The 18,691-nt window shown below is 44.0% G+C and overlaps 1 protein-coding gene across 17 annotated transcripts in view; it reads right to left on the bottom strand.

The window, feature by feature from the left end:
* Positions 1–17,671, bottom strand: part of limch1b (LIM and calponin homology domains 1b) — a 65,127-nt gene extending 47,456 nt beyond the window's left edge. For 8 of the 17 annotated variants that reach the window (XM_081698616.1, XM_081698622.1, XM_081698620.1 and 5 more), the window contains exon 1: positions 17,293–17,667. In XM_081698616.1, coding sequence (XP_081554742.1) covers positions 17,293–17,406 — 114 coding nt within the window. In that variant the 5' untranslated portion in view covers positions 17,407–17,667. Of the gene's footprint in view, positions 1–2,866; positions 3,014–17,292 lie in introns of those variants that run through there. The other 9 variants (XM_081698627.1, XM_035531964.2, XM_035531966.2 and 6 more) reach the window with 5 other exon arrangements.
* Positions 17,672–18,691: the final 1,020 nt, after the last annotated feature.

The raw sequence follows: 18,691 nt of genomic DNA, 5'->3' as shown, positions 1-18,691 counted from the left end.
TTGTGTTTGTTTGGGTTTTTTTTGGTTTTTTCTTTTACATTAAGATAAAATCTCCACACAATTTAATTATTACCCTGCAGCCTAAAGCTATAATGGAAGATAAGGGGTTGGAACAATCAGTATGAAATCTAAAGCTGACTCTTATTAAAACCACATCAGCTAGGTTACCTAATTGGTATATTTTATTTTGTACGGGAAGTGTTCCTCTCTTGGTTTAATCCGCAAGGGCCAGTAAACTCATCATGAGAGCCTTCCGTAGTAGCTTTAGTCTGTGGGAGATAACCCAATTTGTGCTTGATTGCATTTCCTTAGTTTTAAACTTTAAATTACAAGATTCAAATTCAAATCTTCATGGAAAAGTTTTTCCAAAAGGAAATGTATTCCCTGTAAAATTTACGCCCCTTTTTACCCAATCTCTGCTGAGAGAAAATAAATTTTCTTCACTTTATATTCAGATTGAGTACAAGATTTTTTTAAAAACACATTTCATAAACGGAGACAAATTAAACCCAGATGGGATGGCAAAACTTTACATTTGAGTGACTTATTAGAATTTGGAAGGTTCTAATTTTCTGCCCTTTGAAAGGAAAACTGCGGCTTCCTGCCCCATGGGTCTTCTTCCAGTCAGATTAGCGATGTTGTCCATGTGTGGCCTTGGTAAGATGGAAGAGGCTCCAACTCAGTTCACAGTACAGACTGTATATACTGCAAACATTACATATATATGAAAGCTCATGTGGATGAATGCTATGTACTGTGCATGACTGCGATTATATTAAATAAACACATTAAACACATTAGCAGGCCTTTATTGTGACATGAAAAAAAAGTCTGGCCTGCATTATTTTGACTAAAAGGATTGATGTTTGTTGGCTGATTTGAATACTGTGAGTCATTAAGCCACACAGAACACTCATGTGAAGTGACTACACACAATCAAAAAACAATTTGTTAAAGGCTTCATTTTGAATTTTGCATTCCGCTATAGCACAGGTGCAAATAAAGGCAATATTGTGATAAAAATTATATATATTATGCAACCATGTATTTTGGTCATATATATTAACACCAGCAGGAAAGCAGATGGAGGCCTGAAAAGTTTGGGAACACGCATGTGCACACACACAGGCTCGCAATCACACAAGCCCAAACACACACATCAATCAATCGACCATTTAATCAGTCACTTCCATGGTGAATTATATTGTAAAAGAAACATAATATGAAGAGTTTTGTAAACTATCACCTCATCAATCTTAGTCCGGAAGAGCATAATCGTAAGGGCAGCGCCGCACACTCAAAGTCCCAGGCTTCTGATAAAAGGCCCAAGTGTGAGGAAAAGATATGACCACTAGAAGGGGGAGACACGAACATTTATATAAATGTCTTCCACTGTATATAATATACATTATGTTTAGATTTTTCCCCCAAGATAACGTGACTGAAGGAAACACAAAACACGTGATGCGGGGCAAGAACAAAAGAACTTTGTTAGCACGTTGCTCAGATAATGTCAGATAATGACGAGCTATTAACGCATCATACTACATAACCTCAGGCTCCAGCAGAAGTATGAGACTCAACCTGCTACACAAACATGCACAGCTGTCAACTGACTCTAATCGGAGAATTCTATTAGAGCTTACTAAAAAGAACAGTTCTGCCCCAAATAAAAGATATTTATGCATGTGAAATAGCTACTGTTTTTTCAGTTAAGGAAGATAAGAAAGGGGTAACCTTCAGCCTAATGAAAACAATATTTCAGAACAGTCAGGCTTGCATTTCCTCAGTATTCAGAGCAATAGCTTTTTTTAATGAAGAGCATGAGCAGCAGTATTTTTAATGGCTGCTTTTTGTGCTGTTAGTTTCAAGCATGCAAAACTTCGCACCAGTTCCCAGCTGGGGTTCCTTTATTCCCCTCCGGGCACCAGGTATGCTATGCCATTTAATACCGCTCCATCGTTGTGTAACATATTTGCCTAGAAGGTACCACGTCGGTCCATTGGGCACCACCGACGGCCCGGCTTCTCTGGCTGGAGCCCCGTCCACACTACAAATGAGATAAGTGGTCACCAGGACAGGGCTAGCTCCACCGTCACCCGCTAGGGAACCGAGTGAGCGCGCTCAGTTAGTAGATCTCCTTGTATACACAACTGGCAAAAGAGTGATCTTATCAGTGGTGGAAATGCAGGTCTATTACTAGCAAAAAAAAAAACAAAAAAGAAAACAAAAACCAAAAAACCTGCCACAGTTATTTGCTATGGAAACAATTCATTGCTGTGAGTATAAGTGGCTGTGAATCCACAAAATTTTGCACATACCCATAGTTCTACAGAGTTTCCGACAGACGTTAATTACCTGTTCAACTGGTTTCAAATTTATACGGTCTCAAAAATAAAAACTGAATAAGGAAAATAATTATAAACCGTTTGAAACGGAACATCCCAACCTCAGACAGAATCAAGGCACAGTCTAAATATTAAACATTCCATGTATTCATAGCTTACTTGGACACATAGCCACAGTCCCACAGTCGCATTCCAGTAGTACCAGAAACGCATCTGACTCATTTAGAAACGAGATCCCCACCTCCACATGGATTTTGCATTAGATTTCCATCAACCCTGAATCAAGAGATGCTAGTGAGAATTCCAGGTGACCATATGTGTGAAACAGGAGAAAGAGAGAAGCAGAATGATGAAGACGGAGAGAGAGAGAGAGAGAGAGAGAGAGAAAGAAAGAAAGAAAGAGAGAGAGAGAGAGAGAGAACGAACGAACGAACGAAAACAAAGAGAGCGAGCTCCATAAAATAACATTTAAAAAATTTTAAAAAACCAACACACTCCAAAGCTGCAGACACACTCACCACTGACACAGTAGAAGTTACGGAGTGGAAAGCCACCATTCACGTCCCTGCAGGGAAATAACAGGGTTTCAGCTCAAAGTGTCACTCTGAGCCTTGGAGCTGAGCGGAGCGCTAGCCTGAGCTCCCTACGCTAGCCTCTCGTCTGAAGAGACCTGCTGCTGAACTGAGGGAGGAGAGGAGGCAGGCTGCCTGCTACACGGTGGGGTTTTATGTAAGAGCTGTCGGAGCTTTGCGTCACCCACAGCCTCTGCGCTGTCCCACACCAGCGCAAGAGCGGCAGGGTACTGCAGAGGCTCGGGCATCGCCGGAGAACCACCTCCAGCACGCCGACTCACACTGCGGCAAGAGCAGGAGAGACCGGTACAGGGATGCTGTCTTACTTCTGCAGCGTTAGCATGCACAGGCGCGCGTGCACACAAACACACAGAAGCGCAGTGACATGCTCTGAATGACCCTATAAGCAACCACCTAGAGCGTAGACATTACTGAACCACAAATGGCAAATCTTAAGAGCTTTACTCCCTTCATATAAACCCAGCCACACACACACACACACACACACACACACACACACACACACACACACACACACACACACACACACACACACACACACACACACACACACACACACACCCCTCCATGCAGTGGGTACCACCCACATTACATAAAAACTCACACTCACAGCTTACTCAGTCTCACTGCAATGCACAGATCAGCCCAGAGAACACTGTTTATTCAGCACCAGATGACAATGCACCTTATGGGTTCCTTTTGGAGAATCACTCGGTTTGCCTGATGTGTTTCACACCCCCAAATAGCAACATGACATTAACCGCAAACTTAGGAAAGGACTGTCTCTCTTAAACCCTAAAGTGAAAAGGGTGTTTGAAGTGGCATTGTGGTGGGCTGTCAAGGCAGAAATAGATTACCACAGAGTTCTCAGATTACCTACACATAAGCAAGCATACACACACACAGACTTTTTTGTACATTTTCTACTCATTTAACACCAAGTTCTTGTGAAGTACCCCATTCATAATCCACACTCTTAGGCACAAACACAAGCTCATGTGTGCATTAACCTTTCACCTCTGTGGGGAAAAATAAGCACCTGAGAGAGTGTCCATCATGCTTCCTTTAACGTGGAAACCCCCAACATAGCTGTGAACACAATATTCACTTGTGTGCAAGGATTAGGTTGACAGTGTTTTGGAGGTGCTTGCACACGAGTAGATACTGTAGATAGCCTGTAGGGGGTAGGGGGTGCCTGCATATGAGTGGATACTCTGGACAGCATGTAGGTGTACCTGGAACATGCAGCCATGTTTCCTGTGTCCATTCTAATAATACAGGCAGTACTCGAGTAGTCTATTGATCTATCTAGTATGGCAGTCCAATTTACTATTTAAAATATTGTCCTCTATTTTTTGGGAAATTAATTTATGTCTCACAATACAGTAGAAGTTATGAAATGATTAGAAACATCTCAACAAAGTTCAGTTCTCACAAACCTAATTACACACCATTTTTAGTTTCCGGTATCATTTAACTAGCACAGGCAAAATGCACTGACGAGTAGCGCAATGAAGCAGTGAAGCACTTCAACATTCGGAGATTATACTCATCTGGACCTCATGTGCATTTATCCCATTTTGTTTTGCTTTGTAATCATCTGCTGGGAGTCTCAAGACTTGACCATAGAACAAGAACTGGAATAACATTCTTGACTTTTTTTTTTTTTTTTTACTGTATTTTTGCCCCTCTTCTGTCAGCTTCCACTTCATCCTTTCACTCCCTCTCTCTCTCTCTCTCTCACACACACACACACACACACACACACACACACACACACACACACACACACACACACACACACACACACACACACACACAGGTGAGAATAATTCACAGTGGCAGCAGAGAAATGGCAGAGGGGATATGGGCCTTGGAAATTAAAACACGCCTACTGACCAACACAGAGAACAGACACGGCAGCCATGCTTGGAGGTCAGGAGGTCAAACCCCTATACAAGACATTGGACTAGTACTGTAGACTTGGTAAGCCTGTTCCAAAAATTTAAAAAAACCTTTTTAAAGGTATTAGCATTGGCAATGTAATAGCAGCACCTTTTCACTAAACTCAGCTCAAACTGAATGAGAAAGGTTAATAGGATAATAAATTGAAAGATCTGTGGTCCCTTTATTTTAGCCCATGTGTCATGAAATTCATACATTTTATGAGCCAAGTAAGGACACTAAAGAACTTCCTGAGTTCCCTCACATTTCCACCTGATAGATCATAATCAATACACAAATGTCTTTCAGACCACTCTTTTTAATACCACTTTCTTGCACTCGTATCGGATCTTTTACCATTGACACGTGGCTGCACCATGCCTACCCATTTGTCCTACGTGTGGTCAGGCAGCCGAACCCCAAAACCTCACAAGACTAAAGCTGCTGTTGGGGTTGGTGCATTGGTGAGCGCAGGCTCAGCGCATGAGGCGCTGTCTACCCAACAGGTATGAGAAGCAGAATGCATACTCCCCCTCTCATACAAAAAACAACTCACACTTTTGTGCCATGAAACAGAGAAACCCTTAAAACATGTCTGTGACAAGGTGTGGGAGTTGCAGGCACAGTGTCTGCATGTACATGGTACATAATTTCTAAGTTCTTTGAGCTTTCTACCTTATGTAAGCAAGCAAGGATTTGCACAGCATAGTGTCAATCTACAATGATTGGTGGTTGGAAAGTCACTTGGATCCAGGTTAACAGATGTGTTGATTTCTAGGGGTTGCCATTACTGTAAAATATTCCCCCACTAACCCACCAGGTTGTAAGACAGACAAACAGCAGGCTACCAGATGACTGATCACTGCTAGGCATTAGAGGTCAGGGCAGTAGATTTTGTGTGTCTGCTAAGCTACATCAGCTATCAGCCCTTTCCCAGTACAGACGGTCATGTGTGTAGAAGAGAGAAAGAGGAGAAGAGGAGAGAAACCAGATGTGTAACGGGCTGTAGAGTGATGTAAGGGCCTAGGGTGATGTATGCCCACGTTAAACCACTAACAAAATCTAACTGAAAGAAAATGTGTCAAAGTGAACTTTGAAAAAAATTGGGATGAACACCGTGTGCGTGTCTGTGTGGCAGCAAACACGTCTACACCCACCACAGGAAGTTGTGTGTGTCTAATTGGAGGCACTTATCAGAGCACAGTCAGGAAAGGCCTCAGCCATCCCCCCCCCCCCACACACACACACACAGAGAGACTTTAAAAAAAAAACACACACAAATTAAAACAAGGCAGTTTCCTGTCAAAGTCAGATTGGAGACCTGTTACTTATCCTCCTGTTCTCTAAACTGTGTCTGCTAAGTTATTAGAATGTATACAAAATGAGATTTGACAGAGCCAAAATGGCTGTAGGAATGGCTGTGGAATTCAAACATTCAGGTACCAAGAGGAACTTATTTTTACATAATGGTGATGATGAGAGAAGATGTGTGACAGGACAGCTTCAGCAAAAGCATTGGGAGGCTTCCCACTTTACGCCATACTATGCAACATGCAGCACTAACTTGGCTAGCATTATTGTGTGTGTGTGTGTCACCTTTGTCCCCAGTGGAAACATCACAGGCTAGCAGTTCAATCACTAATCATATTCTGTGTACACTATAAAGCAGAATATCGATAATTTGATCAATAACACGTTGAAATAAGAGTGGCTTAATGATGGCGCTTGGATCAGTCTGGCTGTGATCATCCTGTTAATGGGCACATGTCTCTGGTAAACAAGTTTGGAAACCTGGCCTTCTCCGACAATTCTGAGATACCTGTAAGTCATTTGCAGAGGAGCAAAAATCACAGGCTGTACGTCTCAACCTGCCTTCCTCATGCGCCAACACTTGACGTGTATGTACGTATCTGGCTGTAATGACCTCAGCTGGCAACTGTGCTTTATTCACCCATAAGCCCCACACACACACAGCAGACACGTAGATGTGGCTTGCCTTTTTCGGAACATCTCTGGAAGACCTCAGCCCTCTGTCCTAACACATTCCTGAGGGCAGAGATGGCCAGGAGACACGCTGACCCTGCGTGGCCTCCAACCGACCCCACCTGTTAGACCTCAAAACATTGCCACATTCCTACAGTGGAATCCAACACGGTCCCTCATTACCAGAATGCAAGTGTGTATCCACCATTTGCTGGTTCAATTCTGATGATGAAAATACCATGTGATAAACTCCAGAAGAGCTTTGGGCCTGCTACAGGCTTCATCACCTAGGAGCTATGCATTTACGATGGTATAGTCCCATAATGCCAAGACATAAATCCTGTCAGTATGATTGGACAAGAGTTCCCTCAATAATCCTGCCCCAGTTTAGAGATCTGCCCTCAAAATTACATGTCAATCACTGCATAAAAGCTCAACTGACAACCTACAGGTAATCATATAGAAAAACTGAGCTTCCTGGGTTTACGTCAAAACCTAAAATTCTGGCAAGCTCATCTGTAGCTCAGTGGGATTCCGTGCATTCAACACCCTCTGCTTTCAGGAAGCCTGTAAAGGAGTCCACAGGAAAAGCTACTTCAAAGCAGAAACCGCCCAGGTTAAGTGCAGCCAAGCTGTGAGAACAGACACTTCACACGTGAGAATGCCCACAGCTGTACTCCTGCCAGCACACTCATCATGCCATCACACTGTTCCATCATGGGCGGAGGAGAGCTGGCATAGTGGGCGGGCCTTTTTCAGTGACTGACTTACGAGCCATTTAAAAAAATGTGCTCAGTGTTCTAATCTTCCTAATAAAAATTTCTGAGATTCCACTGAAATATCTCACGTAGACAGAGCGCAGTAATTTTGCAGATGATGACCAGCCAAGCTTGAAACACGACAGGTCAGCGAGCGCTTTTTTCAAGGCTAATTCTTCCTCTGTCTCATATTGCAGCCTCTGTCTGGGAGCTCACAATGCCCAGTGTCTCAGTGACAGTTTCCCAGGGGTCTCTCCAGACCTTCCTGGTGGCCAGGTCAGTGGTGCCTCCTCCCCTTGTTCTGGCCCCATCAAGGCAACCAGGAAGCCCCTCACTCTTCCAGGCTGACTTCCAAGGGTATCCCAGTCAGAGACCCTGCCATTGGATATCGTCCCAACAAGGCCGGGTCTAGTATGGCCAGGTTTTGCTCAGTCTCTCAAATGCACACACACACACTTGTGTTTCACAAACCTTGGTGGAGGTGACACAAAGCTGCTGTTACACTAAAATACTGACTGTATCGCTTTAAGGAGTTCTTTAAGAAGAAGCATACGTAGCCGTGATACCATCTCCATCATGTTTAAACACTTCACTTCAAAGTCAAACATATAGGAGGACTACACTGAAGCAAAACAGTTTTAAAGTCCATGCCGGAGAACACAGACAGCATTATCTAACCATCTCGACATCTGGCACACAGCATCTCAGGTTGTGTGTCATCCTGCCCGCCTTCTGACTTAACACGTAAAGTGTTTCGAACTGCAAGATGGCATGTGGTTTCTGATCCGTTTTTTCCGGAGGGATGGCATCTGAGAGTGCTGCATGCAGGAGAGCTTGGATCCATCAGTGTTTGCATAGCTGGCAACTAGTCTTCAGCTACAGGACACTTGAAGAAAATGACGGATTCTACAAGAAAAGTATGAAAGGCCACTTGTATAGAGAGAAAGAAAGGAAGAAAAGGGAAAGAGATGGAGAGAGGGGGAATGGAAGAATGACAAGATTAATGAAAGGGGATCAGAGTTCTATTCATGCAAGTGAAATCAGCAGGTGCTGGCAGCTCACGCACACAGAGGCAAGCACAGGGAAGCAGTTAGCGAGGCGTTCTATGTCCGCAGATGTGTGGTGCCTACGGTCCAGCCCTCCGCCCCAACCTTCTGTTCCACCTCCCATCACGCGGACATCCCCGGAAGGTCAGTGCTCACCCAGCAGCAGCAAGACACCACGGAGCTTATGACAACCACGGCCATTCACCCACTCATTCCTGGGAAGTCTACCCAGCCACAGAAGTACTACAAACGATGAGGACATGGTAATGACAGCACATGAAAAAACTCGGAGTTTCGTAATCTTCGAGTATAGCTGAAAACAGTGGTTCAGTCTGCAAACCAGGTTACTTAAGCAAGTAAGGCACTGCTTATATCGGTCAGCTGCAGTGGACATTTAGGCTTTGGGACAGGTGAAATTTGTGAACATGACTGACTGGCTCGTTTCTATAACTTACAAGAGATTTTATTTTCCTTCTATAAAACTTTTAATTACACGGACACACCACTTTGCTTGTGGCACCACCTTAGTGCCAATTCTGACATGCTTTTTTAGTAAATCCTTTTTTAATGTTCTGCTGAGTTTGACTCAGACTGTATTGTTTATCATCATGAAACTACATGAAAGATAATGAAAGAATCTGTGATGCTGATGTAAACTGTGGCAATACTGGCGATACTGCATTATACATTTAGTGATACTTGTGTCAGCTTTCACCTCCATCATCTTTTCAGAGATACACAGGGTTTCCATCATCTTCTCTGTCAGTGATTTTTCTTCTACAGCATTCCAGTGCTCCACCTGGTCCTTCCATGTCTACTAAATGCACACCAGGTCATGATACAGGCTTCCCTTCAGAGGCGAGCACCTGTACCCAGCCTGGTGAAGCAACGAGCTACCTGCTTTTCACTCATTTTTGCATGATTCATCAAATTAATCACCACCTGCCGAGAGAGCTCAAGGAAAGTGTGAATATCGTTAGCACAATCCAGAAATGACGGTCACCATTACCTACAGTACTGAACACGTTCAGAATTCTACAGGAACCAAGAAACTCCAAAGGAACTAAGACGGGCCTTCTAAAACAGCGAGTAACGGAAATATTTTTGGAAGGGGCACTTTGTTTGATTAATTGATATAGATCTGTTGTGGGTGTTGCTGCTGTTTTAAAAATCAAAAAATGTACAACTTGGAAATACCTGAAATCATCTTAAAATGAGTTATGCTGTACTAGGAATCTCGCTCAAGTCACATCACAGCACAATCTTGCTCAGGGTTCTGAAATTTGCATAGACTTAACTACTTCTGTGTCGTACGTCCTCCCAGTAGAGGAAGTTGGTATGAGAGGCCTGACTCTGCCTGGACTGAGCTAGACATCTGGCATACTGCCACAGAGTAAACCAAGAATGAAAAATCAATTTCTGTAACTATTTTGCAAGTCGTGTTATTCACATGGAGAGCTATTTATTAAGTAGGCTAAGGGACTCAGAAATGGCTTGATGTTAGTATATAGCAAAGTTGGTCAACTTCAGTGTTTTGTGATAAGAAAGGCCAAATGCAGGTGATGTAAATTTAGCATTAATCCTCCATTCCAGTTGGAGTTTCTAATCCAGTTACTGTCTAGGTGCACAAAATTTGTACTAATGCCATTGTCATGGCGTACGGATCAGCAATGCTGGGGTGTAATCCTGTTACTGAGACAATTGCTGAAGTCTCTAACTTCCAGAACCCATACCAAGAACAGTGTCCCTCCTCCCCCCCAAAAAAAACCCCTCATGGTATGCACATTCACACCAAGGTATAAAGCTATAAAAGCTAGCGATGCAAAGAACACACAGCAGCAGTCAGAAAGAGACTGGGAGATAAAAAAAAAAAGTTAAAAAAAAAAAGAGAGTGAGAAGGATATGGGGCGAGAGAGCGAGGCTGCTCATTCTGATGCTAATAATTCCTAATGTAACTTCCAGAATGGAATGAGGCTCCGGGAAACGGGGGCGGTGACAGAGCAGGGGGCGTGGGGGGCCAGTGAGACACAGCAGATTTTTATCTTCTTGCGTTCATTCTCCCACCCAATTCTCCTGATGGTCCATGGGAGATGACATCACTGGAGCCAGGACAGGCACAGAGGTCATCAGATGGATCAGAGACATCACCGGACAAAGACAAAAACCAAAAAAATGCTGACCTCTCAAAAACAAAAACAACAAGCACACGATCGTGAGATGATATTAAAGCTACAAAAATGAGAGTTTGGAACAAGTGCCTGAGTAAAGTAACAGCAGGACAAAGACATAACAGAGGACAAAATGGTGACTGAAAGCTGGTTAGTTCTGAACAGAAATGTGTATGTAAAGTTAGCATGATTGTCCAGCTAGAAGAAAGCGACTAATCTTTGGCAAAGCTGATAGAGTTGGAGAACTTTGACACACATATGTCATGACATTATATATATATATATATATATATATAAATAAATATATATATATAATATAAAAATGTCATGACATATCAGTATAAAGCAGCATGATCAACATCTGTTACTGCGGCATCATAAACCATGCAAGAAGGGGAGCCAGAGAGGGCCTGTGGGAAGCACGCATAATGAGATGACCAGACACATGCCAAGGAGTTCAGATCCGACTGGAGCACTTTTCAGTAGCAAAGTCCGAGCACCAGAGGGGACGTGCAGTGAACAGAGGGCGCATGACACTCTGCCTATCTGTATGGGTGTTTTGCATGCACTGTGTGTGCATGTGTATTAGTTAACTGTTTAAGTGTGGGTGATCAGCTTGTGTAAGTGTGTTTCTCTGTCTGAGAAAATGAAACAGTAAAAACAGTACATTTGTAACTGAATGTGCCTGGCTATGCAAGTGTAGTGTGAGTGTGTGTGAGTGCGTGGGCGTGCATGTGTGCCCTTCTCTGAATGGCTCCATTCATGGTAGTGGACACTATTGTTCCTGGCAAAGGCTCACCATAGAACAGTCCTGAATCTGAAATCTTCTCTCTTCTCCTCTTTGTGTGTGTGTGTGTGTATACGCTTTTCTCTGATTAAAATGTCAGGATCAGTAAACTGATGACAACCAAGACCTGACTGAGCTCAATACAAAACCATGAGAACATTCCTTCAGCCACACACACACACACACACACACACACACACTCCATCAAGAGCTCCCATCTAGCATTAGTAACAACTTTAGAAAGATCATTTTAGAGAATTCAGCTGAAATACATATAAACTGGAGCAGAGAGCTAGTCAGCTGCGCACAGCTGTGATGTCCTCCCAACCATGCCATAACAGAAGGCCTGAAACACAGTCTCCAACATGCTAATACACTTGCTAAGCACAGGGAAACACCTCTGTGTGAGCCAACCTCACACTTCTAGCAGACATTCGCCTTCTGTCCTAACACAGCTCGTGGAGTGCCTTAGGCCCACCGGCTTTTTATAGACACTTGTCACAGCGAACTGGAGCGGAGGGCAGCATCTGAGAGGTAGACATGTTTAGGTCTGGGCCAGAACGGTGTTCAGCGGGCAGGACAGCAGATGGGCCACACTCACTGCCTGATGTTGCAATGCATGAGTCAGGCTCCCTCCCCGGATCAGGCTCCCTCCACCCCCCGCCTCTGCTTATTTTCCAGTCAAATACTGAGCAAACCAATGAGGGTGAGGCAGTCCAGAGAAATAATGTAAGGCAAAATGTGTTGAACACAGAGGACAGAGCAGTGTATGGCAGACAGTCAATGGGTGGGTCAACAGATGAGCGTGGCGTGTGTGTGTGTGTGTGTGTGTGTGTAGCATGCAGCAGTTTCCCCTGATAAGCAAAAAGAGTCCAGCTCCCATGAGTCCATCACTGCCACCATGTCCCACTTACACACACACACACACACACACACACACACACACACACACACAGAGAAATTCAGAGATTTGCAATGTCCCACTTACGCACATGTTCCACTTAGAGATTCAGGGATGGCGTTATGGCAGAGGCGGGGTTATGGCTAAGGGATTGTGGAGTCTGACACGTGAATGCCAGAGACTGAGTGAATACAGTGATCTCAGACTACAGACTGGGCAAAGCAGCCAGCAATTTAAGCACCCTAGCCAACAACTGCTTACCAACACTAACTGGGCCATTGCCTGTGCCCACAATGACACAGCACCACATTCAGTTGCCTATGAACCAGGAGAAGTACGAGCAGTTTAGTGTTCATGCCTTCCCTTCGATGACCCTTTCAGATTCTCCATATTACATTTGGCTGAGTGTCACACAGCAGGTTAACCGTCCACTAATAAGAGAGTATGTGAAAGGTCGCAAGCAGTTAAAATCAGGGGGGAGGGGGACCCTTATATCAAATCCTCCTCCATCGTTCTACCCCCCAGCCCATTTCCATAATCTAGCAGCCATCTGGACGAGTCACTAATCTGACAGACAATTGAGGGTCTTCAGTACAGAGTAGCACTGTTGGTGTCAAGCACTAGAAGGAGCCAACCAGTCTATCAACGTGTAGCCTTCAGAGCTGCTGCAGATCCATAGTGCATCACTCCACTATGAAACCTAAGAAGAAAGGAACTTTGCAATGTTTTGATAATACTGCAAGACACAGATTCATCCTAATTACTCCATCAGTCCTAAAGCTGGTTTTAGACAAACACAGCCTGTAGGCTAGAAAGCCTAACAGCCTGGGTTCTGAGAGCAGTTTTACAAAGGTCTTTTTCCTCTTAAGCAAATGCCCACTTTCTCTTTCAGAGGACCTGCTCTATAAAGAATCCAGACCAGGGTGGACTGTTTACATTTGAGTACTTGCATGCAGGTAAATATGGGGCTCTATGATGTGGTGCATAGTTGTAGAAAAAACATTGCTGTGTTGATACTACAACTTTCCATGGGATCTGTCCTAACTTTTGCCACACACACACACACACACACCCTTGTTTTGTTCAGTAGAAAAATGATGACAGGCAGTGTAGTATAAAGAGATAGAGATAAACAGACAAGCTCCCTCCCTCATTTCACTCAGCAAGCCCTGGGGCTGTCTCCACACTCTCCACTAGCAAAGTCCCCAGCTCCCAACACGTGCCATCACGAACAGCCCGCCCCCCCACCACACACACACACACACACACACGCACACACGCACGCACACACGCACCCACCCACACACACCCCAACGCCCATCCCGTGCCATCACGAACAACCAGCCTGACACACTCATACATAGACACACACACACAATGTTATCCACTCCACATGCTGGCAAGCTTTACAGAGGTGGCACACAAGTTCTAAATGGCTAAGCCTTTTGCACTTTACTGGGTACCATATGCACCTCACTGAAAACTCTCAAATATAGGCCAGTCTGTGTGGTGTCTGAATGAACTGCATTTAGTGTTTTTTTAACTTAATGAGTAATGTCGGTAGACTTTTTTTTTTTTTTACAGTTCATTTGATCCTTTTCGTCGAGCTTTTCTGGTTGCGAGCCGTTTAGCTATTGGCCATTGAGTAGTTGCTAAGCGCACAGCGATCACTGTCCAAGCATACAAGGGCAAGCCAGCTCACAGGAACACTCACAAGGCCAATTAAAACCCTCCCCAAGCACAGCGAGTGGAGGCACGGTATGGCAGCGGCAAACAAGTAGGAGAGAATCCCAAACAGGCCCTTGGCTTTGTGTGTCTGAAGCAGGCCAGCCAAATCCCGCGCTGCTCACTGGAGTGGACCACTAACTCGGTCCAGATAACGCTCGTGCCAAATTTTAAAGACCCCGCTCCCACACTGTGAATGTTGTTTCAGGAGAAGTGCACAGGTAGTTGGTAGGAGAGGTTGGGGTCAGGACGCAGGGAAACCATGTTTCAATAAGCCCAAAAAAAACCCAGCAAATTTCACTGTACTGTTTCAATATGTGTTACTAGTTTCTTTGTGTGTGTGCGTGCATGCGTGTGTGTACATGCATGCATATATATATATACACACACACACACACACACACACACACACACACACACAATACCTGTCTGCCTAACCTAATATCATCAAAGCTAATCTAAAGTACTAACACTGATTTCAACACACTGAGTAATCCAACTAGGTATGTGGAAAAAGGCTAAATATGGCACAATACCGGCAACATTTATGAAGGTAAAGTTCTCTTAACACACATACGGCAGGACATGCACGAACACACCAAGACTGGATTAACAAGACAGCGAGAGACTACACAGGTAACAATAATAATGCAAGTCAAAACACAGCCTCATTCCCACAAGCCCTCACTCACACACCAGGGCTCACTTCACACTAGAGCTAGGGTCGAGAAGCAGCGTCTCCTCAACCCGAATGCATCCTGATATACGCATGGCCATTCTATGCACCAGTGACACCCTGCTTTCAGTGACCAGTTTGCACATCATCTGCATCAGGTTTCTTTGCTGGTTTCCCAATAGCATTAGTACTCTATACTGCATACTGGTTGACAGCTAGCACAAGTTCATTAGTTGCATTCATTTTGACTTCAGACAATTCTCCTTCTCCTGGGAGTGACGTCATGATTTGTCTAAATTTTGTTCCAGGTTGAGCCTTAGCCTGTTCTTTTCCAACTGGTGGGGTATTGCACAATAGCCATGTGCCTGGTAGGGTGAGGGCAAGCATGTGCTGCCTTCGTGTCTTAAGCTGCTGATCACACAGCCTTGTGTGACAGCTCAGTGCACTAAGAGAAGAATGCAGGCCAAGTGACCTTAAATGGAGGGTTTCAATGCACTTCTTGGGGACTGTTCACCCAGACCAGGTTTTAGTTCTGCTCAAGCTCAACATGGCTCAGCCAGGTAAAGTCTGGACTGACTGAGGTCCCCCATGACTGGATTAAAAACCCATGACTTAACAGAACCCCTCAATTAGCTGCCATTGCGCTATATTAAAGATATTTATCACCTCTCCCATGTATGGATGCCTCACTGCCAATCAAATCCAGCTTCTGTCCACAAAATTCAACTCCACAGATGCAGGAACAAAACTGGCCGAATGTAGTCTATATATCTAACTTAGAATAATACGTTTTTAATCCGTTTCATGTTAAAAATAAAACATTTGTTTTGTTAAAGCAGAATCTAAACAATCTAAGAATCTAAAGCCTTCTTTCACCCTTCCAACCACCAAAACATGCATCATTAGTACAGTGCTTTGAGGAGGCGAATGTGTTGGATAGGGATTTAAATAACATCCTAAGAGTCATTTTTATTTGCCAGTGTTCAAAAGACAACCTGTGGATCTTGGAACCATCTTCATTTTGCCCCAGGACAGGTTTGAGAATTGTGAAATAGTTTTGTCATAGGGCATGTGATGCCAGTTGACATCAAAAATAAAACCCTGTGAAAGATGTTTCTGGAAAAAGTAAGGAAGGTGAGCGAGAGCACGCTCAATGTTACGCTGAGGAGCACTATAATTACTTTCATAACCTTTGCACGAGTGCCATGGGATCATGGCTTAGTATGTCTGTTAATGCACGTTCACAAGAAAGAAAACACAGCAATCAAAACAGAAAAAATACCCTGAAAGAGTTATGGCTCCTCCCAACACTGTAAAAAAAAAAAAAAAAAAAAAAAACAGCCCCAGGTATACACCAAGTTCAGAACTAACAGACACAATGAGGACATGAGCTGCTGGCATTGCTACACTGAGTCTCCACCTGAGAGGGGGTGATCTTTCAATAAACAGTTATTTGGAACATCTGAATTTGCCAGGTCTACCAGCAGCCAAGCTGATGTGTAAGGACAGCAAAACACAGACATCCATCAAAGACAACTCCAAGACCATCACACATACACAAAAACTCTAGTGGATTAATGCAATGCAAAAAAATGGTTTTAAAATGGGAAACGCACTGGGGGAGTTCTCTCGATGATCTGGATATCTGATTCATTCCACTGCAGCATACAGGAGTAAGTAGCAGGCAGTTATACTTGGAGCAGAGAGGTGAGGGACTTTGGGCCAGTAGGACTTCCCATCCTTTTAGCCACTGTGAACGCTGTCTGAAACACCTCTTAAAACGCCATAATGTATCAGTAAATCTAACTCCTTAAGACCAAATGGGCGGACTGCCTCCGAAAATGTTGTTTTCTTGCAAGAGTGTGCATTTTTAACCAATATCTATACGGGTTAAAAAAAAGGGGGGGGGGGGGTTACTGATCTAATACCGCTGAGTGAACAGCGTGTTTACCAGAGAACCACGCGTGAAATCCAGCACTGCCACTCGACAAAAAGCATGTTTGTCCGCATCGACAGTCCCAGGCAAAATGAAGTAAAGCACATTCCATGCAAATCCATCAACGATCAATTTTAACACCATGCAGGAAGAATTTAACCTCGTTTCCCATTCAAAGAGGGGTGTACTCCCGGGCTGTCTCAACAGGTGAACGCAACCACAGCCTTCTATAGTTCCCTATCCTCTACCCCAAGGTTGGGCGAAAAATTCACATTTTCCCTGAAACGAAGCTTGTCTATCCAGACTATTTAAAAAAGTGCAAATCGGCTGCTGCTACCTGTAGAAGCACGACTCGTATAACGATGGAAAACCCTAAAAATAACGTTGCCTGGCATCATGACGTCGTAAGAAGGTAAACGGCATTCACCTCTATCCATTTCTGGGCCTCGCGAACCGCCGGTTCCGACGCCTCTGACGTTGATTCGACGTAGTGATGCTGCAGATGTGGATGCCGTTCTGCATCCGAAGCTGGACTGGCCATTTAGACCGCCTTTAGGAGCGAGTGCTTCAAAACACCGTAACTCGGCGACGGACGAGCTTCCGATCACCGACGCAAAGTTGCACAACTTGCGCCCGAGACGTCAGATAAACTTATTATCAGAGTTTGCCTCGCCGCTTCAATGCCGCAGACCTGCACTGCACTTGCAGATGAGCTGAGACGAGCGCACCTCCAACCACACACACACACACACGTTCTCGATCGCAAGGACCGCGAGCTACACCGACCTGCTCGCGCTGCGTTATGAATCGAACCAATGGCTAAATATAAACGACAAAAAGGAGCGCGTGAGGCAGCCAATCAGGCTGCTTGCAATTCCCACCACTGCCCAGCTCCACACACCCACTCCATGAAGCGGTTCAAAGTATAGCTACGGCCCTAAGATTACAGTAGAATAAAAATAATCTCTTTATACAAAATGGCATTAGCGCGTAGTTCCAGAGGCAAACCGAAGAACCGTGCTGAAAAACAACTAATACAACGCGGCTACGGGATCTGCGTGATAAAACCGTTCCTCTGCAGTTAAACCACGAGTGCTGGTTAAATCAGTACCTGTGAACTCCATGTGCTTGTATCGATTACAAACGTATTGAGCTCAGCGAATCGGAGAGAACGAGAATAAACTGCATCTTGAACTGTATTTGAATTGGATTTATACAGTCTGTATTTAAGACTGTAGGGCGCTCGCATATAGTACTCTTAATAAGATAATAAACGTGTTTGACGAGGACGGTAATACTGCTTGGTCTTGCAGTTAACTGGTGAAATACGGTTTTATATTTGCGTGCACGCAGTAGCACAACTTGTCAAGCATAGCTAAGCATGACTAAGGGCAGGATATTAAAGAGCTACATTGTAAATAGCTGTTGGTAAGGTGAGCCTGTATATGAGCCAGGTCTGTTTTACCTGGAAGTAGTTAAATAATTAAAGATAACCTCCCCTTCTTTAAACAGCCTTAGTACAGAAGAATCTTTGTAGGCTACACAAGTAAAGAGATCCCACCATTTATGTGGGATCATGTTACTGAGACCATATAATTTTACAGATTTAACTGAATCAATTAATTGTGGCGTTCCGAGGTCACATAAATGTGAAACTAACCTAACAAATAGAAAATGTACGATCTCTATACGTCTAATATGTATAATCTCGGCTAATCTAATACTTAATGAGTGTATTCATTGAAAATATACGGCTTCTTAAAATCAGTAAATTATGTCAGACCTCAAAACCTCCTCCTGAGAAAATAAGAATATTTCACTGCCCT

This window comes from Electrophorus electricus, chromosome 16 (genome assembly GCF_041902795.1).
Source record: "Electrophorus electricus isolate QZ-2024a chromosome 16, ASM4190279v1, whole genome shotgun sequence".
NCBI lineage: Eukaryota > Metazoa > Chordata > Actinopteri > Gymnotiformes > Gymnotidae > Electrophorus > Electrophorus electricus.
This window is presented reverse-complemented; position numbering and strand designations above follow the sequence as displayed.